Source organism: Terrapene carolina, unplaced genomic scaffold, assembly GCF_002925995.2.
Source record: "Terrapene carolina triunguis isolate 2854851 unplaced genomic scaffold, T_m_triunguis-2.0 Scaffold88, whole genome shotgun sequence".
Lineage (NCBI taxonomy): Eukaryota > Metazoa > Chordata > Testudines > Emydidae > Terrapene > Terrapene triunguis.
Genome location: NW_020664439.1, coordinates 122,684 through 145,201, shown reverse-complemented (window position 1 = coordinate 145,201; position 22,518 = coordinate 122,684). Strand labels below are relative to the sequence as shown.

Genomic DNA, 22,518 nt, shown 5'->3' with positions numbered 1-22,518 from the left:
AATTCTCAGTCATGACATTCGTGTTTTTCATTAAAGTCAGCATTTGCCAGAGCATTGCATTTTCTGTCCCTTAGTGTAGGGCAAAGTTGTGGTATCAAATACCATTGCATGGGAACTGTGGCAAATGTTGAACACTGACTGTTATGGTCAGTGCCTACAGAATGTGGACAAATACGCTTATTCTGACCCCTTTTACTCTGGTTTAGTGTTTAATAGTGTGGTTTTTTTTTTCTTTTTTCTTTTTAGCACCACATGCCTCATTTCCGCAAAAAGATGGTATGGGAGATACTTCATCAACAGCTGCTGTGACCCCAGACTGAGAGATACTCACAGTGATTCTATGATCCACCACGTAGTGACAAATTAGTTCTTAGCTTAACTAATTTGTTTGAATGCCTTATTTCAAAAGGCACCTGGGCTAACAGCTTCCTCTCTTCAGAGTAGGCTGTAAAGCAGTGGTTTTGTCCACTCCAGAGAATTACGTTTGTTTGGAATATGCTAATGCATCCTAACCGCAAAGCAAAGAGATCTCTGCAGCCTCTGAGCTGTGACTCCTAAGGGACTGGAGTGGGTGGTTAAGAACAGATCCCAAACAAACTGCATCAGTTCATGTTGCTGAAGACTGGCAACTTCTAGTGCTTCACTGCAGCCATTGGAACTGTGGTGCAAACTCTGGCTGGCGCACAGAGGTATCCTGTGCAACTGTAGAACTGTCACTGTCTGTCTGAAATCACCTTCACGGGGACGACCTGTTTAGCTACTGGTTCAAGGAGAGGTTTGCGCTGCTTCTGGACAATAGAAGACTCCACTTGATTCCTAAAACTGGATTTGTAAAGACCCTAGGAGCAAGGCATTTATGTTTTGATTTGTAACAAATCCATAGTGAAGCCCCTATAGCTGGGGTTCAGTATTTGTTTCAAGAGACTGTCCCATGTGAAAATGAATATTTATTTTTCTTTATTAAAATGAAAGTGTGCTGTAACTTATGGAAGGGGTCTTTTCTGAACTAAAATCTGCAGGAAGAGAGCCAGAGTAAATTTGCAGTTACCTTTTCAAAATATTTTTGCATAGGAAAGTTAGTTTTCAGTTCACTTTAACATGAATGTGATGTTCCGTTAGGAGGTCTGGAAGAGTTTAAGATGAAGAATATAAGAATTGAGGAGGCTGAATACCCTGCATCAGCAGACAGTGGGGGAATTTAAATTATTCAGCAGATGGGGTTGAATGTTATAAGTGGGGAGGGGGATATGCAGGATGAGAGGAAGAATGGCCCAGTGGTTGGGGTGTTAACCTGAGACTGGGTTCAGTTCCTCACTCTGTCACAGCCTGCTTGTGGGACTATGGACACATCACTGTCTCTGTGCCTTAATTCCCCCTCTGTAACGGGAGGAAAAACCCTCCATTATTTCACAGGGGATAGTGAGCAAAAAATGTAATGGTGAGGGTGCTTGGATACTAGAAGAGGATATTTGCATGCTGTGCATTTCCACATGGCCTTCATTTGGCTCTTTGGCTAGGTTTCCAGTCACTAAGCACCCCTCACAGCAGCCCACATTGTCCCTCGTGTGCACATGGCCCACAGAGGCTTGGTTAAGGTGAGACTCTCAAATTGGGAGGAACCCTGGTCTCCCAACTCCCAATCCCACAATTTACCCACAAGACCATCTTCATAAGCAGCTTATGTTAATGCTTATGTAAGTGGAGATGACACTCACCATAATAGGCAGATGTTACTAGAGGAGGGAAACAAAAGATCATTGCATGGCAGTGATTTCTGTTCAGTTAGGTTTATCATGAGAGAAGGCAAACCCTGCTCTCTAGGGGAGGGATGTCAAACATACTGCCTGCCAGCTGCATCTAGCCCATATAGTTTCATCCAGCTTGCAGACGTCACATGAATCTTCTGGCTTGTCTTCATGACATCAGAGTCAGCATTACAGGTGTGTGGTTTGTAGAGTGCATCAAAGTGTTTCACTCTAACTCACCTGTAGACTCTGCTAGTGTGCACTGATGCAGTCCTGTTTCGAACAGGACTACATCAGTGTGCACTGAAGAACATTGAGTGCATGCCAGCAGGGCCCACCTGGAGAAGTTGGTGCACAACACCATGGGTTGGTGCATTCCATACCCTACATAGTCCACATGGGGCAGTGGACAAGCCCTTAATTTCATTATTAGGACAACGGTGGTCGACGTGGTTATTTGCTCCAAAGTTGATGCTCTGGTTCAAGTTAAGAGATGCCAGGTTTCTGGGAGCAGCAGTAGTGGTCACTAAAATCTAAAATAAATATATGTAATTACCAATAGAGAAATTAACACCGAAATAGCTTTGTAGAGTGTGGCCTGCATCAAGTGGCAAGATGTCCAATCAGGCCGGACATACACAATGAGTTTGACACCCCTGCACTACAGTCAAGTTTGTTTTGAAGATTATCATTTCAAAATCATAAGTGTAGTACAGGACAGAATCAACTCAAACGCTGAAGAAATGCCACCATTAAATAGCCTCCAAAGGAAGCTTTTTCTCTTTGTTTTACCTTAGAATTTGAAATTTATCTTCTGGGCTGCTCTGGGAGGTCTCAGATGTGTAGTGGGAGGGGAACACAGCTCCTGATATTTAATTGTTCACCCATTCAAATTCTTATGTCTTCCAAATGAATATTTTGAACACACTAACCAGTGTTGAAATGTTAGCGGCGAGGTGGTGGTGGTCTTTCCACTCATCTGCACCTGCCTGTAGCAAAAAAAATCGAGGCTTTGATTTCTCTGATTATGTCAAAGGGTGCTGAGGGAGATCTACCTAGGGGATCACATCAGATTAGTGCTGCATATGAACATAAAACCTAACTCACTTCACATTTTTTCCGTGCAGAGTTACATTTGTGCAGTTTCCACTTTAAGGCTTTCCCTCCAGTAGGCTCACAGTGATTAGCTGAGATCAATAGCCAGCCCCCACTACCCCTTTTGAGGAAGCAATATTGAAAGTTTTTCACATAAGTTGGATCTACAATGGGGCTTGAGCCAAGCTGGAGACAGTCACGCATGTGCAGCATGATTGGGATTCCTTTGCAAGCCAGTATTTGCAGGCAAAATGACGAGCAACTGCCACACCATAACGTGCTGTGGCCATTCAACCTGAGCAGCACCTGTGTAGTGGGAGTTTACTTCTGCCCGTGGCAGCTTTTGAAGAATCTGGTGTGCATGTTCGTTGCTCTTTGCCTGGGTCCTGCCAGGGCTTCTTTTGCATTTGTTGTCTTTGCTTTCAGGGTACTTGGGCAGCTAATTCCTTTTGATTTCAGTGGAAGTAGGGGCCTAAATACCTTTTGAGGAGCTGGGCCTGGTTTAAGATCTATTTCAAAAGCCAAGTGCAGACTCAAATTGTTCTGAAACTTGCTATGCCTCATCAGCAAGGCCACAATGTTAGCACAGCGATATTTAGCATATTTCAGGGCAGGGGTGTGGGGAAAAATGATTAGTTATGGAGAGGTCACCAAATGTAGTTTTCATGACATCTGCATACACAAGTATATAGTGGGGGCATTAGAGTGAGCCCTGCACCATGTGGCCTGGCTCCCCATTTCGGGCACTGCTGCCCAGGGTCACAGCACCTCTCAGCCTTGGCTCATCTGCGCCTCCCTCTCCATCTACAGTGGGGCAGATGGGCCAAACCTGTGTGGCATTGTGACCTACCGCAAGGAGGCATAATGCCACTTGGATGAATCCAATGTCTTTTTACAGCCATTTCCAAGATTTCAGACTTTATTCAACTTCATGATTTCTGTGATATCTGATAAAACTCTAGCCCCAGCAGGGCCCTGGGTGCAAGTTTGGGGTCATGTGGTCCAATGATTACTCAGGTAAAGCTTCCCATAGCAGTAATATTCTAAAACCTGTAGGTGCTGTGAGATTTTCTTGAAAATTGTTGTTCCCCAACAGAGATGGGCTAGAGCTGGGACTTATTTACATGTGACACTTTACTGCTCCAACTCCTGTGTGGACACTCCTGGCTCAGAAAGTGGGATAAGCTATGTTGGACAAAAGAACTCTGGTCCAGGGGATGTTCTCGCTGTGTAACTGTACCAGTAAATTTCTCCCTGTACCCATGAGCTTTGTGAGAAGAACAGCCAGTGAGATTAATAGGTCAGTTTCCCACCTCTGCACTATTGTATGGCTGTATTCATCTCCAGCCTGTGGTTATTTGTGTGGGGATGTTAGTGAGTTGATACCTCTCAGAGCCTCATGCTGTGGAGGTTTGTGCAAAGCCTGTTCCCACTTGCTGCCTCTAGCTTGTAATTGTTCTCAGAGACCACCTCCCCCCATGAATCTTAAATGCTGCCATTGTCTTCCCTCTCTGGATAATATAATCCTAATCCTTTAATCAGCCCAAAACACTGGTGTGGCCACAGCCTCCTGCTCATGGTGAAGACTGACAGAGGGAAGCTATGCTGCTATCCCATAAGAACGGCCATACGGGGTCAGACCAAAGATCCATCTAGCCCAGTATCCTGTCTACTGACAGTGGCCAATGCCAGGTGCCCCAGAGGGAGTGGACCTAACCGGCAATGATCAAGTGGTCTCTCTCCTGCCATCCATCTCCATCCTCTGACAAACAGAGGCTAGGGACACCATTCCTTACCCATCCTGGTTAATAGCCATTAATGGACTTAACCAGCATGAATTTATCCAGTTCTCTTTTAACTCTGTTATAGTCCTAGCCTTCACAACCTTCTCAGGTAAGGAGTTCCACAAGTTGACTGTGCGCTGTGTGAAGAACTTCCTTGTATTTGTTTTAAACCTGCTGCCTATTCATTTCATTTGGTGACCCCTAGTTCTTGTATTATGGGAATAAGTAAATAACTTTTCCTTATCCACTTTATCTACATCACTCATGATTTTATATACCTCTATCATATCCCCCCTTAATCTCCTCTTTTCCAAGCTGAAGAGTCCTAGCCTCTTTAATCTTTCCTCATATGGGACCCGTTCCAAACCCTTAATCATTTTAGTTGCCCTTTTCTGAAACTTTTCTAGTGCCAGCAGATCTTTTTTTTGAGATGAGGAGACCACATCTGTATGCAGTATTCGAGATGTGGGCGTACCATTGATTTATATAAGGGCAATAATATATTCTCAGTCTTATTCTCTATCCCTTTTTTAATGATTCCTAACATCCTGTTTGCTTTTTTGACCGCCTCTGCACACTGCGTGGACATCTTCAGAGAACTATCCACGATGACTCCAAGATCTTTTTCCTGACTTCTTGTAGCTAAATTAGCCCCCATCATATTGTATGTATAGTTGGGGTTATTTTTTTCCAATGTGCATTACTTTTCATTTATCCACATTAAATTTCATTTGCCATTTTGTTGCCCAATCACTTAATTTTGTGAGATCTTTTTCAGGTTCTTCACAGTCTGCTTTGGTCTTAACTATCTTGAGCAGTTTAGTATCATCTGCAAACTTTGCAACCTCACTGTTTACCCATTTCTCCAGATCATTTATGAATAAGTTGAAAAGGATCGGTCCGAGGACTGACCCTTGGGGAACACCACTAGTTACCCCTCTCCGTTCTGAGAATTTACCATTAATTCCTACCCTTTGTTCCCAGTCTTTTAACCAGTTCTCAATCCATGAAAGGACCTTCCCTTTTATCCCATGACAGCTTAATTTACGTAAGAGCCTTTGGTGAGGGACCTTGTCAAAGGCTTTCTGGAAATCTAAGTACACTATGTCCACTGGATCCCCCTTGTCCACATGTTTGTTGACCCCTTCAAAGAACTCTAATACATTAGTAAGACACGATTTCCCTTTACAGAAACCATGTTGACTATTGCTCAACAGTTTGTTTTTCTATGTGTCTGACAATTTTATTCTTAACTATTATTTCGACTAATTTGCCTGATACCGACGTTAGACTTACTGGTCTGTAATTGCCGGGATCACCTCTAGAGCCCTTTTTAAATATTGGTGTTGCATTAGCTAACTTCCAGTCATCGGGTACAGAAGCCGATTTAAAGAACAAGTTACAAACCTTAGTTAATAGTTCTGCAACTTCACATTTGAGTTCTTTCAGAACTCTTGGGTGAGTGCCATCTGGTCCCGGTGACTTGTTAACGTTAAGTTTATCAATTAATTCCAAAACCTCCTCTAGTGACACTTCAATCTGTGACAGTTCCTCAGATTTGTCACCTACAAAAGCCGGCTCAGGTTTGGGAATCTCCTTAATGTCCTCAGCTGTGAAGACTGAAGCAAAGAATTCATTTAGTTTCTCCGCAATGACTTTATTGTGTTTAAGTGCTCCTTTTGTATCTCGATTATCAAGGGGCCCCACTGGTTGTTTAGCAGGCTTCCTGCTTCTGATGTACTTAAAAAACATTGTTATTACCTTTGGAGTTTTTGGCTAGCCGTTCTTCAAACTCCTCTTTGGCTTTTCTTATTACATTCTTGCACTTAATTTGGCAGTGTTTATGCTCCTTTCTATTTGCCTCACTAGGATTTGACTTCCACTTTTTAAAGGAAGTCTTTTTATCTCTCACTGCTTCTTTTACATGGTTGTTAAGCCACAGTGGCTCTTTTTTAGTTGCATTCAATCTCCGGAAAGCTGCTGCGTGCTGTTGCCACCTGAAATGTCAGCCTTGATTCAAACCAGGCCAAGAAAGGCCCAGGATCTCTGGAAACAGAGATGGCTGCTTTGTGGGAGGGGAAGAGAGCCTTGCTGCTGGTGGAAGAGTTTGACTTTGCCCTGAGTTGCTCTTCTCTACATTGGAGCCTGGGCTGCTGGTTTATTTGTGTCTCATCCCTCTTCTTTTCTGAGCCCCTTTCCTCCTCAGCTAGAGGAAAAATGAAAGGAAGAGCAGTGCATTATCTGTCACAGGGAGGGTACCTGTATATGTATTGCCCCTCAGTGGTCCAGCAAGGGCACCCACTCAGGTTTCTGGCTCCCTTGGCTCTCATCTCTCCTGGGTGGAGATACACCTCTCTGCCCCCTTCTGACTGGGGTACTTCCAGGCTGTACAGTTCCCTGGTCGTCAGCTGCCAGGCCTCAGCCTGTTTGTTGCGGGTATTTTAAGTATGTCATGTCACAGAAGCCCCGCCCTGGCTGTTTTGTTTGTTGCCCACGTCATGTGTATGTGACTTTACTAAAAATACCCAGACAAAAACCTTACTCTTACTGCTCGTCATTATGACATGGGCTTGAGGGCAGGTCACAGCCCAAGCTGCTTGGGCACTGCCCCCCCACTGGCGGCCGGGGGCTAGCACAGGTGCAGCGGACGCAGGCTGGTGGCAGACACAGCTGTCCAGGAGTTGCTTATATCTTGAGGCCACCAGGCTGTGTGAATGAGTCTCGGCCGCCTTGGTTTTGGTCAGAAACACCTCGATGCCATTGCTGTCTGGCTCAACCACAGTAAGTTTTGAATGCTGCAGCATCTTGCTTCCAAACTGTCTGGGAATGGGTGCAGCTTCAGGGACCAGAACACCAGCAGGAGCCTGAAAGAAGAGAATGGCGGGGGTGGGGGACAGAGATGAACAAAGTGAGGGGGGGGAGCTGGGGGGGGGGGCGGGGGAGAGGGATAGAGGGGCCTTGCAGGGGGGGGGGAGGAGAGGGTTTAGACTGGGCTGGGCATGGGTGGAGAATGGGGGACCCTGGGATGGGGGAAATGGAACTGGGGTGCACAGAACTAAGCCTTGGCGCAGAGAGGTGTCTACAGGCCAGTGATTACTGCCTGTCCCTCGTGCAGTACCGGGGCAGCAGAGATCGGTGCTGGGATGGTGGGTGGTCCTGTATCATCAGGCAGCAGTGCCTAGGAGACCGCCTGGGTGATAGGGATCTGTGCTAAGGTGATCTTAGGTGGGAGGCTGGCTGGTACCAGGAGCGCGAGGATCAGTGCCTCGATTCCAGCAATCTGTGCCTGGGGGAAGGAGAGCGCAGTGCCAGGGACCTGGGCCTTCTAGCCAGCGACCGAGGTTGCGGGACCAGTGTCCTAGGCTGTGGGGATGGGGACGAATGTCTGTGATCCAGAGACCAATGGTATTCCCCTGCCCTTTGGGCACATCCTATGAGTGGCTTGCCCTTGGACTCCAGGGCCTTAACTATGGCTGGTGCCTGGCATGGCATTTGCGGTGCTGGCAGGCCTACCAGGTTTTTGGCTGCTTGGACTGTCTGGGGCGATGAAGATCCCCATAGGAGCTGGAATCCTCCACCACTCCCAGGAGTTGGAGGAGAATCCCTGGCTGGACCAGGGAGTCTGTTTGTTTGTAGCAGTATTTCCCTACATCTCTGGGGCAGGCATGTGGCCTGAACCAGGTCCTTTGCCTAGCACCCCCCTTCCCCTCCTTGGAAGGAGCCAGGGAACCCTTTCCTTTGGTTGCTTCTTGGGCACAGGTGCGGGGGAACAGTGCCGGCAGGGCACTTTGCACTGATGCCGAGGTGCTAGGAGCGGAGTCCTGGTGGGAGGGCTTGAGGTTGCGCTGTGCCCGGTGTCTAGCAGGAGGGCTTTCAAGCATATGTCCCTCTCCTTTTGGGTTTTGGGATGAAAATTATTTTAAATCTGCACTTGTCCTTTACATGGGATTCCCCTAAGCTCTTCAAACAGCTACTGTGGGGGGGCCTGTTGCATGAGGAACACGCCTTGATGCCCTGCTCCAGGGCGAAGCCCCAACTGGGACTCTTACCACTAAACTTACAATTAAATTGGCTCACTAAGTACCTAAGAACTATATACAAAGGGAATAACAATTGGCTGTTAAGAACTGCTAACGCTTTTGGGATGCAAGACAAAGAGCTCTGACCAACTGTCACAGGTGTAGGGCTGATGGTGCCTAATATACTGCTGCAGCGCCTATCAGAGGGTGCCCTAGCTGACCCCACAGATACTGCTAGGGCAAAAATCTCCAACTGCACGTGGGTGTGCACACACCTAGAATGGAAGTGACAGGAGCAAGCACTTGAAGAAAAATGAGGTGTTCAGGGTGCAGAGGGGGTTCTGGGCTGGGGATGAGGAGTTTGAACTACAGGAGGGGACTCAGGGCTGGGGCCAAGGGGTTCAGAGTGCAGGAGGGGATTAAGAGCTGGAACAGGGGGTTGGGTGTGGACTCTGGCTAGGGGGTGTGAGCTCTGGGGCCAGGGATGATGGGTTGGGGGGTGCAGGAGGAAGCTCAGAGTTGGGGCTGAGGGGTTCAAAGTGTGTTTGTGTGGGGGGGCTCGGGGTGGGGCTGGGGATGAGCAGTTTGGGGCAGGGTGTGGGAGGTGCAGGCTCTGGTGTGGGGCTGAGAATTTTGGAGTGCAAGAGGGGGTTCAGAGTGCAGGATGTGGGAGGGAGTTTGGGTGCTGGAGGGGGCTGGGGAGCGGGTGCAGGCTCGGGCTGGGGAGTGGGTGCAGGCTCCAGCTGGGTGGTGCTTACCTTTGGCAGCTCCAGGACGCGGCCAGCATGTCTGGCTCCTAGGCAGAAGGAGCAGGGGGTTCTGTGCCCTCCCCCTACAGCTCCCATTGGTTGCAGTTCCCGGCTAATGGGAGCTGAGGAGCCAGCGCTCCAGGTGGGGGCAGCACATGGAGCCCCCATGGCTGCCCCTGCACCTAGGAGCCAGACATGCCAGGAGCTGCACGGCGCCAGGGCAGGCAAGCAGCGTGCCTTACTCCCCGATGGTCTAATTGCTTTGGGGCAGCCACCAATTTCTCCCACTCTTATATCCCCTCTGAGTAATGTTGCCATGTCCCCTCTTTTAGGGCTATTCACTGCCTTACACAGCTCCTGGTGGACCCAATGGCGGTCTGGCTGTGGCTCTAGGGCGCAACTAGGGCCTTTTATATCCCACCCACTGCCCACCCTTCAGCCAAACTGTGGCCCAGGCTTCTCAGCGCTTACAGCCCTAGTCAATTCCATGACATTAAATGAAAATAAATACCAAGGTGAGGCTCTTGTTAGCTGGATATATTTCTTTTTTTTCACAGAACACTGTTTGCAGTAGAGGAAACTGGCATTGCAGTCTGTTGGTACAATGGTATGTTCACGTAAACCAGTACATGGTCATCCTTTAGCGTAGAAAACTCTAATGGCGTGTGCCCTATCAAAACTCAGGAGTTCTACTTCAATCCTTTCTCTCTCGGGTTGTCTTTTTGTCAGTTTGTTTCTAAGAACATTTTCAAGGTTTCTCCAAAGGAAAGGCCATCGGCTCTCAGCTAGCAGAAAGATAATACAGAGCTGTCGTTGCACACGCGGGACGGCACCTTCTCCCGCTGGGCAGCTGACTTGGTCTAGATTTTTTTCCAACTCATTTTTATTAAAAAAATAAAAAAATGCTCCAACTATCAGTTTTACAAGGCATACAAAATCTCTAAAAGGGAAACACGAGGGCAAGGTGCTGAGGTACGAAAACACCTGAGGTAGTTTTTTTTTTTTTTTTTTTTTTTTTTAAAAAGAAAAAAAAAATTGCAATTTCCATGCCCTGGGCCAACAACATCTTGTAAGTTATTTTTGTCTCCCCTCCCCCCATTTAAAAAATAAAAAGAAAGAAAGAAGCCCCTTCCCCCAATCCTGATGCAGTGTCCTCCCCCCACAGGGGCTGAAGCTTCTGCGTGGGTGGGGGCGCTGAGGTTTCTTGTTTTTCTTTCTTTCTTTTTTTGCAAAAATGCTAGTACAAGTACCATGGTGGCTGGGTTGGGTGATAATCAAAGTGGAAGTTGTGGCTGGGTGTTTCTTGTGTTTGTTTTCGGTGGTGTGTTACTTAGAGCACAGCTGATGTGGTGGTGGAGAGAGAGAGAGAGAGAGAAAGTGAGAGGGAGGGAATAGGACAGGATGCAAAAACCAGTGTGGAATCTGTGAAGCAAAGAGAAACAGGTATGTGAGCTGGACAGAGATATATAGAGAGATTCCTCTTCTAAGAGACGGTATCCCTTGTGTTGGCACTGACAGACAATCCAAATGCTGCTCTTCCTAAAGCCTTTACAGAAATTGCCACTTTTTACCCTCTTTTAATTTTGCTGCTGGCAGTATCTTCAGTCTATTGTATATTAGATAGCCAAGTGGACTTGTTTCTTTCCTTAGATGTCTAAAAAAAGCCTGCTTTTTCGTAAAACAAAAAGCCCCAAAAAACAAGTAAAAAATAAAAAAATTACTTTTTTCCAAAAAAGAAAAATCGGTTAGTTTTGTTACAGATATATTAATTCTAAAATATATTAATGCTGCGAGTGCCACCTCATGCACTGCAGCCCATGCACTGTAAAAATCTTCTCATCTAGTATGTGCACACATGCACAAAGAGTGGGTCCTAAAGAGCTGTCAGTGGGTTGTTTGCCCCATCTCCGCCCATGTTAGTCCAACTAAAGGGATAGCGTCGCGCTAGTAAATAGAGGAACATGGAGGCTGTGGCCTGGAAGAGTCTGCAGAGCCCCTGCTGTGTGGCATCGTCAGTGTGAGTGGGTTGGAACCCTCCCCCTCCCCACTGTGAGTTCTCTGCACAGCCCAGCCGTGGGCAGACATTTATGCCTCAGGAGGGTCTTTGGTTGGCTCCCCGATCTGGCGCTCTGGCAGGTGTTGGAAGGGCTACATTCATCGGTTGTTGCTGGCTGGCGTGTCGGAGCCTCACTTGCTGCGCTGTAGGGAAGGGGCTCCCTGAACATGTTTCTGCTCCTGCTGCTTCACCTGCTGTACGATTTCCCTGATCTTGCGCTGTGCAGTCTGCAGGCAAAGCGAGAGAGAGAGAGAAACAGCTGCAGACATGGGCCAGGCGGGGTGGGACCCAGTGCAATGCCCCCACCTGGTGCAGAGAGGCCTGTGTGTCTCGGGGCAGGAGAGAGTCAGGCCTGGGGTTGTGTTGGGGCACACACAGCAAGTTTGCAAACAGGCTTGGCCTGCAATACTGCCCAGGGCATGGGGTTTTCAAATGTGCTCAGTGCTGGGCTGGCTGGGGCTGAATTTCCATTCCTCAGTGCCCTGGCTCAGCTGTACAAAGCAAACCCTTGTGTGCTGGTCATGCCGTCACTTCCACACTGTGACGGTGGTGCCTGCCCCTCACACTGCCTACCCATGCCCTGTATGTCATGGCTCTTGCAGTGATAAAGCCTGGCATGGCCTCGCCTACAGCAGAGCAGGGTTCTACTGGGCCTAGCACATCAGCCACTGCACAGCTGCTAAATCCTGACTCCCTGTGACCCCATAATTTGAAATTCCTGTGGGTAACCCCAGAACTTGACAGTACTGCAGTCAGCCATCTTGTGTGTCCAGCCACCACTATCTGAAAACCAAATGCCACAGATCTAGGAATAATCTTAGGCCCTAAAGGGCAAGGCCGTGCAGCTGCATATTTGTGGTTTGCTAATCAGAATGGGAGGAAAGGGCAGAGAGTCAATGCACCATGAGAACGGGAGGCATGTTTGGAGAATCGACCTTGGTTAAGTGCCCCTGACACATATGTTTTATTATTGTTATGACTGGAAATACTAGAAATGTTATGATGATGAGAAATAATGAATAGTTTGCTGAAATTAGGGGTTACTATGGTGACCCACCAGGAGTCACTATGAGTTATGTGCTTTGTTTAAGTTAGCTATACAAGTTTAAGCAAAAGGATACATTTTGGAGCAGCCTGAGGAAGCTTTCCTTTGGGCAAAGAGCTGGCACCTAAATTCCCCAGCAGCTGGGTGGAAGGAGGGCACCCGAAAGGCTGGTAGCTGATTCCTGAAAACCATTCCAGACTTTGGGTAAATATAGATGTTTGGGATGCGCTAACCCAGCTGCTACACTACAGTATACGTGTGTATGTATGTATATGTGTGCTTAAGAGCTAATAAAAAGTAGTTTTAGGTAAAAGCTCTCTTGTTTGTACCAATCATTTATCAGATGGAGGAGCTGTATCCCCACTGATTTATTCCTGACACTACCTAGAGAGAAGCAGTTAAGTTACCACTGCAAGGAGTTCTGAAAACCCTGTGTAATAAATACCCCCCCTCTTCTATCCTGGGTTGTCCTGTGATGTGTGGCCAGGTGAGCAGGACTAAGGAGATGCTCTATTTAGCCTTTAGGGAAGACTCTAATGGCTGCCATTAGCCTAGAGACAGTCAATACAGGCTCAATGCTGCCCTTGGCGATGACTGGGCAGGTTCTCTCCCCCTTTGCTCTTGCAGCACAAAGAGGCCACAAACTGGGCATTGGCAGGCACTTGTGTGCGCTCATCAGGCCCCTTATGTTTGAAAATCTCGGTTTTAGTCCATAGTTTATAACCAACAAAATCATATACCAGCACGTTCCATCCTTGTCAGCTCGGGCGTGCTCACTGTGGTGCTACGGGGCTGGAACATTCTAGAACAGTGGTTCTCACACTATTATACTGGTGACCCCTTTCACATAGCAAGCCTCTGAGTGCGACCCCCCTTATAAATTAAAAACACTTGTTTATATATTTAACACCATTATAAATGCTGGAGGCAAAGCAGGGTTTGGGGTGGAGGCTGACAGCTCACGACCCCCCATATAATAACCTCATGACCCCATGAGGGGTCCTGACCCCCAGTTTGAGAACCCCTGTTCTAGAAGGATCAGGGAAATAACCACTCATAGCCCTGAGCTCTCCAGGTAGACAGATATGGACACAGATCTGTATCAACCTAACACTGACAGAATGGCTCCAGTCAGCGGTTGGACCTGTAAGACCCCAGCTGTCACCTGGGGATGGTGTGAGGGGTAGACTTCTTTTGGGGGGGGAGGGGGGAGGAGTGGGCAGAGAGGGAGGAAGGAAATTAAATGCAAAATCCTACCCAGATGCAATGTGACTGAGGCAAATTTAAGCAAACTAACGGTCAGGCAACAGAAAGGTTCAGGTGATTACAACTCTGACCTCTTTGCTCATGGGTTAGGTTGTGAAATGTGTGTACACTGATATCCACAGTGGGACTGATCCAGTTTGCCTTGACATCAGTGCCCAAGTTCCTATTGACTCCAGTGGGAACAGGGTGAGAGCTGATGTGTGCAATGTGGGAAAGTTAACGGTATTACAATGGTAACAATCATTTACAAATGAACTGCTTCAGAATCACATGAACAGAGCTGGTTACACATATAGGAAATGAAGTGACTCTGATGTGTGGTACATACACTTTAAATCTAGGGACAACATACCCAAATGCACATACTGAAATGGTTTTGTACTTATGGGAAGCCAGGCTTCACACCCTTGTATCAGAACCAAGAAGGCAGGATTTGTATAGATAATACAGATTTTGTCACTGATGTGAAGGGGCGGACAGATTTCCCTTCTGCCACAAAATACTTTGGAAATTGAAAAATATTCATGCCCTATACCTGACTGGCAAAGAAATGCCCAATGATTTTAACGACAACTTCCTCATTCTCATCAGGAGTTTGGTCACGGGGGACAATGACTTCTGCACTGGTTAAGTTCTGCAGTTCGTTCACCTGTAGCAAGAGAAGTTTTAACAACAGTCTGTGTGCATTGTTAACCACTCCAGCTACTGCACCTACCCCCAAGCCAATCCTGGGTTTTCCTCAAAGCCCAGCCAGCAGCAGGACAGCCAGCAGGGGTGTTCTGCTCCTCCTGTGTGTCTGCTCCAGCGGGCTACTCGGGGTGTGGAAGAGATGGGCTAGGGCTGTGGTCAATGGATCCAGCACTCTATGGATCCTGGACGGGCTACACCATGCGGACAGACTGGAAGCGGTCTCCCTCCTTAGCACCTCCAGGCAAAGCATGTTTACCGGGGCTTTGTTCACTGGAGACTGGACTCTAGACTGTTACCCATAGGCAGAGTCCAATCAGTCGACTGGAGGGATCTCTCCCCTCTTCCCACACGCCTTTGTGCCTTGCTGGGCTTCTCAGATCAGCAGCGGTATGAGCTCAGCTCTGCTTACCCAGTTGTGCCACTGCCCAGCAATTCCAATACCCTCCCCCTAAGGAATCAGGCCATCCCCCAAAGTGGCTGAAGGATGGGTAGCTAATGGCTCTGCAGTGCCTCCAGCTGGCCAATAGGTATAGGGAAGGACTCAGAGAGACACAGTTTTGGCTCCGGCATCAGCAGGACTGGCGCCAGAGGGGGTGATGCCAATCCAACCCAGCAGAGACTCTCCTGCCAGGCTGCTGGTGCAGTTCACTGGGACAGACCCAATAGCACAGGACCGCGGGCCATGTCTGCTGCGGGATCAGGGCTGTTTGTATTACTGAAGGCCCTGAAGTGACCCCAGCTGCTTTGCTGGGTGTGTGTGCAGGGGCATCCTGGCCCATGTGATTTTCTCTCCATGCTGGGTGGCTATAAAAGAGCTACAGAACAATCAGCAAACAAAGCCAAAGGAATTTCAGCTCCACGACTCCCCCGTCTCCTGGGTCTGGCTGGGGCAGACCGCCGTGCTGCTGGCTGACGTACCGTTTTGCCACCTTTGCCTATCACGCGTCCAGCTGCAGAGGAAGGCACCTTGATGTGGGCTTCAAGCTTCACTTCTTCTTTGGGATTAAAGAAGTTTTCTTCCTTCAGTTTGCCAAATATCCGGCCCTGGGCCTGGAGAGGAAGAAGATCCCGTGGTGAATTCCAGGCTCAAGCTCTGTATTTCTGTGCACGTGGGGCAGGGAAGGGAGAACTGGACTGGGCCACAGCGAGGGAGAAGAGTGGTCTATGGGCTAAACCACCGGACTGGGAGGCAAGGTGAGTTCTTGGCTCCCTCAGCCCCCCTGGGGGGCCAAGGCCAGGGTTCAGAGGTGCCCCGCACGCAGCAGCTCCCAATTAGGCATCTTGCTGAAGTGGCCAGATTTTCAAATGCTCTTAGTGTCCAGTGACTCTGGATCAGGCCCCTATCCTGTGTACTGAGCACGCTGGGACATCTGGCCCTTCGCCTTCTGGAGCTCGGCTTCCTGCCTGCACAATGGGAACCAGCACTCCCTGGGGCTGCCTTGTCTGTGCGGCACCTCGCGCTCCGGAGCTCTGTCCGGGCAGCACTTCACGCGCCGGGGCCCTGCGCTCCTGAAATCCTACATGGCCAGTTCTGTACCACGGGCCCAGAGGGCATCGTGAAGGCCAGAGGAGGATACTGGGATCCCGAGGCAGGACTGTTGGCAGTCTCCTTCCAGTAAGTGCAGTGTGGAAGCGGGGGATTGAGGCAGCGCTGCCCCCTGCTGATAGCCCCACTGCCTTTTGCTGAATGCAAATGTTACTAGCCCTGTAGGTCTGTAGCTCTTGTGAGTGCAGAGGATACAGCTCTGAGGTGTGCTCTGCCCCTGTTCCTTTCAAGGAGATGTTGACACAGAAGCATAATGACGACATGACACCCATGAACATGGTTAACTGTCTGAGGGTTGATGCTTTTGCAGTGACACTCAGCTGCTCTGGAATTGTAGGGGGAGCCCGAGACTGCAGGCTGAACCCCAATCTGTCCCTATAATGCTGAGCTTTGGCTGCCTGCTGGGCAGCAGCGCCCTCTCCTGGCTGTAAAAGGGTCATGCAGCCCCCCTTCTGGGTGGCCGTCTGCAGGCAGGGGGCCTCCACCCCAGGCCGGAAGCACATCTGGGCAGTTAGCTCTCTTCAAACATGGAGCCTGCATGGACGGGACAGAGCAGGCTGCTTCATTAGCAAAGCCAGGCAAGGCATTGTGCCTGTGGCACCCTGCCAGCCCTCCCCCCACTCCTCTGGGGCACAAACAGCCTCTCGGATAGGTGTGAGGACGCGCAGCAGCAGGGCCCCCAAACAACACGGCCCTCCCACTAGCAAGGGGGAGGAGATGCTACTGCTGAGCCTCAGCTGCCTTCGCACAGGATCAGGCCCGTCAGTCTGCTCTCTCCCCTCCCTGCTAACCCGGAGTCCTCAGAGCTACTCTTTAAAGCATGTGTTCGCTCTGGCTTCTCCAGGGCTGAGCATCAGGGGACCTCGAATCTGTACAGTGTCGCAGAGCCCCTGCTTCGCTCCGCCCTACCCGCTTCCCACTGACCTTAAACTGGGCTTCCGGGGGCCCGGTGATGATGACCATCCTCTCACTGGCATCTGGACCCTCTGCTGGTGCGATCTACCAGCCACAGAGAGGCAAGTGATTAGCAGCAACATGAGCCTGGCACTCTCTCCCCAGACCCCCCGCACCTGACCCTGGGTCTGCCCCCCATCGGAGCACTCAGACTCAGCGTGTCATGGGGAGCTCAGCCAGATCTCGGGCAGGCGTCAGAGCGTTCAGGGGATTTCATGTTCTTTAATGGATGCAGAGTGGAATTTGCTCGGTCTACAAAAAGCCTGATTTCACACTAGAGTAGTTCAGAACTGGAGCTGGCTGGGAAACGAGGATTTTCCCCAGGAAAAGTTTAGACAAAAATGAATTCCCTCTCCTTTTCATCGGCATTTCCCTTTGAATTTCTGAGGGTTTTCAGCAAAAGGGGACATTGCTTGCAAACATTTCTGTTGTGCTGACAGGCCCATTCAGCTGGCTTGACAAACTCTGCTGAGATCTGAGCATTTGGATGCTGTGCAGAAGGGCTTGCAGACATGCCCAGCTTGCTAGATCTCTGCCTGCATGTTACTGAAAAAATAACGCAGGCTCTGAACATGCAGTTGGCTGCGCTGGACTGGGCCCAGTCCTGTGCCGAATCCTGCACAAACAGGGAGGTGTGCGGTCACAGTGCCCCTGATGACAGAGGCACCTGGAGGCTTGAGGGGGTCAGTTGCAAGGTGTGATAGCAGATGCTAACGGGCAGCATGCCTGTATCTAGCCCCCACCGACTTCAGGGGAGCGGCACTGAGGGAAATGGGATCAGACAGGCCCAACACGAGAGTCCAGCAGCAATTTGCCATGGCACTCACACTGCCTTCACATGGGAAGAGTTAAACACTGATTCATGCCTAGATACTGGCGTTACGTTCACCCTGACTCAGGAATGACACACTGGCTGACCCATGTTGCCGTGGCCTGGAACCCAGCCCCCAAGTGGTTGTGTGTCTGTCTGCATCACTGAGTCACTGCCCATGAGTATCAGCTGCTCCCTACGGCAAGCAGCCTTCCTTGGACCCAGCCACATTCCCCTGAGGGGGTGGTGTGTGTGGGAAGGGGGCACTGTTGTGGGGAGATATTCGGTCTTCGCATGTCAAAAGCCATGTGAACAGACGTGGCTCAGCAGCCGGGGGCTCAGCCTGCCCCTTGCTATGGGCTCCCCCCAGACCCAAGGGGAGGAGCTGTGTCCCCGGTTACAGTGGAATGGGAGCTGCCGATGGTGTCTATGTTCAGTATACGCTGGCTCAGCCCAGAGAAGGGAGTGTTCGTTTTTCCTAGGGGAATGAACGAAGAGCAGCAAGTCACCGCTGTCTTCACCGCACAGGTCAGTCTGGTGATCGGCACCTGGGTCTGAGCACCTGGGTGAGCCCAGCCTGGGTGTGGGCACCCCCACGGCAAAGCTCTCCCCCAGCACTCTGTCCCCCTCCTCCTGTATTCCCCGCATCAGCCAGGAGTGACGCTGGAGGTGGGGTAAGCTGAACAAATGGAACCTTATTAAATCCTGTGCACTGCTCTGTCCACGTGGCTGCGTTGCGTCCAGCCCAGCTCCCTGCACTGCCTGGCTTGCTAGTGTTCCCTCAGTGACAGTCCCTCCAGGGAGCATGGGCCCAATGACTCCGGTCCCACTGGTCATGGTCCATCTTCCCGATTTTACAGACATTGTGATACAGCCTGACACCCAGCTCCGGCCCCAGGTCCCTCGGCCAGAAGCTCCTAGCACAGAGCCAAGCTGGGCTTGTCTTTACCCAGACTCAGCTGGTCACAGGCTCTGGAACACACTTTGGTCTCCTCAGCAGGCAACTGCACCAGGAGCGACCTAGCTCTGTCTTCCTGTCACCTCTCTCCAAGCCCAGCAAACTGTCTCTGGAATCTCCTCCATCCCTGAGGGGTCGGCCTCTGCATGGTTCTGTCCCTCCATTCGGGAGGGATCTCTGTATCGCTGTGGGCTCTCTCTGGGTGCTGTGTCTGCTGGCTCCCAAGTGTCTCCTCTTCCTTCGGGTCACTAGTCCCTCCTGCGCAGTCACCTTGTGTGATCTGTGTGCCACTCCACCCCTTATCCCTCCTTGCTAGTACCTGCTTTCTCTGCTTCTTGGCCATCTCCTCTCACAGCATCTCCATTCTTCTGGCTGCAACAGATCTCTCTTTACTTGTAGCAGGGTTTTGGTCCTTCACCCCACTATTTCCTTGGTCTGGACTGTTTGGCACCCCTGTGCGCCAAAAATACTAACAAAGGAGAAGAAGAAGAGGAGGAGGAAGAGGAAACAGCCTTGTATAACAGTCTCTTAGCTGTTTTCATGGCTGATTCCACCTTTCTATTACTCTGGGGGTATGCTGCATCTGAATAGCGCTGCTTTTCCTTGAAGGTAAATACGTCTGCTCCCACCTTTTCCCACGGGTAGGCTGGCAGTTCACATGGAACAGAGTCTCCTTCTGCTGGCGGCGATCATGTGACAGGCAAGTGTCACATCCTTCTATCCATGGGCAGAGTTGTGTATCCATTCACAGCTAGTAAATACACTCTCAAGCCAGGCTCAGACAGCTGTCAATGCCCAGGCGTGAGGTGTGTATTTTTTGCCTGACATCCTTCCTTACTGTGGCAAAGACAACAGTTCTCTGTCCTCAAAATATGATTCTGACCTACACTCTCAGTTCATCTTTCATTTGAAAATTTGGTTCTGCTCCTACCAGAAGTTGGCTTTCGTCTTCTGGCCTCCCTGGTTGGATGTCTTTTTCTGCAGCCTCTTTGGGAGACAGCTCTCCTGCCTGATAGTACTTCAGGGCGGGGGCATCCATTATCGTTTCTTTCAGTGTGTCCAATGCTTGCTGTTGGGGACCTGCCCAGTCCCACTCAATATCCTGCCTCAGGAGCTGTTGTATGGGTTCCGCCACTGCAGCCAGAACTTGGACAGAACATTTTGTCGTTCCTACAAACCGTTGTAGCCCTTTCCCACCCACTGGAGCATGCCTTGAGCTTGTTGGGATCTGCTTTCAGTGCCCTTGCTGTGAGCTGATGTCCAGTGTATGGCACCTCATGCTGTTTGAGTGGCTTCTTTTCTGAGATGAGTTTTATGTTTTTGTCCCAGCATCATTGTAGAAAAGCCTGTTGTTTTCTGTCATTGTCTTGTTCAGCTTCTGTATTGTTGCTCTCTTCACCTACAATGAGGATATCTGCAATTATTTTCACCCCAGGCAGTCCTTCCAGCACTTGGGTGAGTCTTCTCTGGAACACATCTGGTGCTGGGCTTATGCCCATGCAAAGGTTGTCAGCCAGCTTATTTGCCAAAACCCATTCCTTACATCAGAGACCATAAAGATTCGCCTTTGGAGAGTTCTAGCAAGATGGCATCAATGGTGGGCAGTGGATAGTGTCATCTTTTCAATCCCTGGTTCAGTGGCTTTGGGTCTATGCAGATGTGTAATTTGCCTGATGGCTTCTGTACACCTCCATGCTGCTTACCGAGGCTATGCTGGCCTCTGGATATGCTATGATACCCCCACTCTGCAGACTGTTGAGCTCCTTGTGCCCCGGATTACACAGTGCTACCAGAGCTGTCCTTTGTGCTAAGCGCATAGGTTCCATAGTGGGGTCTATTTCCTGGAACAGCTTTCCTGCTAGGCCCCCGTTGCCCTGGAAAACATCCCCATATGCTTTTGCCATTGCCTTCATCATCCATGGGACTCCCCCTTTTTCTTCTTGCTCTGCAGCTGTGAAATTCTGATGCTGCCCTTGGTCACATCCAGGGCTTGTACGGCTGTATGCCCCAAGAGGGGTCTGTGGTGCTTGCCATCTGCCACCACAAACTTCAGTTGGCCCCGGCTGTTGTTTTCCAGGCTTGTTACTATGAGGTGACATATTTTTCTATGGGCTGCATTGTGCTCTGATTATTATTACATTTTAGATTGCACCTGCTCTTTCTAATGGGTGTGTGAGTCCAATTCACCCTGAGGAATCACATTCCAGGAGGCCCCACTCTTCAGCTGAAATTGCACAGGGTGTTTCCTTGTTAACATTGCTACATGCACGACGGTTGGTACTGTCTCTTCCTGCTTTCCTGTCCCAACAGCCTGAGCCCAATATGCCCATCTTGTACAAGTCTGACTGAATCTTTGGGGACCTTTGTCTGCTTTGCCCACACTGGTTCAGTTTGTCTTGTTCCTTGCAGTGCTATCCTAGCGCAGAGCCCATCTCTACCTGCTCATGCCGTCTCCCTTGGTAAATTCACCTCATGGAGCCCTGGCCACCTGCTCGCCTTTGCTGTTGTCTCATTGTACGTACTTCTGGGGCTGTTGTGCCTCCTAGGGCTGTCATCCTTTCTCTTGCAGCTTCCACTGCACGTCCCATGTGTAAGCATCTGTCTAGTCTGAGATCGTGTTCCTGGAGCAGCCGCTTCCGCAGGCGGGATCCCAAGTGCTGCAGACTGTCCTGTCCTGAATCAGGGAGTCTGACAAGTCCCCAGAATCGCATGTGGCAGCCAGTGTGCGTAAGGCAGTAGCATAGGGGTCCATCCCCTTCCCATAGGATGGGTCTCTAGTCACTCTGCAGTTCTGCATTGGGGAGCAATAGGTCGCTGCTGTCAAGCTTGAGGCCATGGTGAGCTTCAGAGTGGTGCCGACCTCTCCGCTCTGTTCCCTAGTACGGTAAAGTAGCAGTTTCACTTTCCTGCTGTTGTCATCCTCCTGCTTGGCCAGGTCTGTGCACAGCTCAGCTCCTCCTTCCCCCGGGTCCATCGCTGAGCTAGGTTTGTGTCTGCACAATCCAGGGCTGGGGGTGTCAGACCGAGTGCCACGGCTCACGCTGCCAGCTGCTGTGCTGCAGAGAACTCGCTGCTCTGGTGTTGCCCCCGCGTTTCATTTGCAAAGAGTGAGGTTGGAGGTGGGTAAGCTGAACCCTTTATTAAACCTTGTGCACTGCTCTGTCCACATGGCCGCATTGCTTCCAGCCCAGCTCCCCGCACTGCCTGTTCTGCTGGTGTCCCGTCACTAATAGTCCCTCCAGGGAATATGGGTGCTGTGACTCCAGTGTGTCTGGAGGCACTCTCCATGGGTCTTCGTGCGGAGACTCTAGAATTAATTCCCAGGCAATTGTGATGAATGCAGACAAACTTGTCTGTTCCTTTTTTGGGGGGGAGGGGAAAGAAAGGGGGGATTGTGGGAAGGGATTGGAGGCCTATCAGCACTTGAGTGATTTAGCCTGTGTCCTCACTACAAAGCAGGAAGGTTCCAGCCTGAGCTAAAGTGGAGACTGGGCTCTACCTACCCCTGGGTCAGCTAGCCCGGACTTAAAGGACCTCCAGACCCAGGGCAGAGGTTATTGTGTGTGGTAGGGAGCCTGATTTAACTGTGCAGTGACGACAGACCCTCAAGTAGTAAACTGGTGCTCAGCACCCTCTAGATAGCTGCCATGCATATTCCATGCCACCCCATGCAGCACTGCACAGTGGGCAGAGAACACTGCTCTGCGAGCATGGATGGGGGTACTCCACAGGTCACCCCCCCAATGTAGGGTTCAGTAGGAGCATGGGAAGTGGATGGGAAGCAACTAAGAACATAAGAA

The 22,518-nt window shown here is 50.0% G+C and overlaps 2 protein-coding genes across 6 annotated transcripts in view; one reads left to right on the top strand and one right to left on the bottom strand.

Annotated features, from left to right (window-relative positions):
• Window positions 1-971, top strand: part of SENP2 (SUMO specific peptidase 2) — a 38,004-nt gene extending 37,033 nt beyond the window's left edge. For all 3 annotated transcript variants that reach the window (XM_024218619.1, XM_024218617.1, XM_024218618.2), the window contains one exon: window positions 247-971. In XM_024218619.1, coding sequence (XP_024074387.1) covers window positions 247-309 — 63 coding nt within the window. In that variant the 3' untranslated portion in view covers window positions 310-971. The remainder of the gene's footprint in view (window positions 1-246) is intronic.
• A 9,434-nt stretch (window positions 972-10,405) lies between these two features.
• Window positions 10,406-22,518, bottom strand: part of IGF2BP2 (insulin like growth factor 2 mRNA binding protein 2) — a 95,290-nt gene continuing 83,177 nt past the window's right edge. For all 3 annotated transcript variants that reach the window (XM_024218630.2, XM_024218631.2, XM_024218632.2), the window contains 4 exons: window positions 16,920-16,994; window positions 15,368-15,499; window positions 14,295-14,408; window positions 10,406-11,675 (listed from right to left, as the gene is read on the bottom strand). In XM_024218630.2, coding sequence (XP_024074398.1) covers window positions 11,580-11,675; window positions 14,295-14,408; window positions 15,368-15,499; window positions 16,920-16,994 — 417 coding nt within the window. In that variant the 3' untranslated portion in view covers window positions 10,406-11,579. The remainder of the gene's footprint in view (window positions 11,676-14,294; window positions 14,409-15,367; window positions 15,500-16,919; window positions 16,995-22,518) is intronic.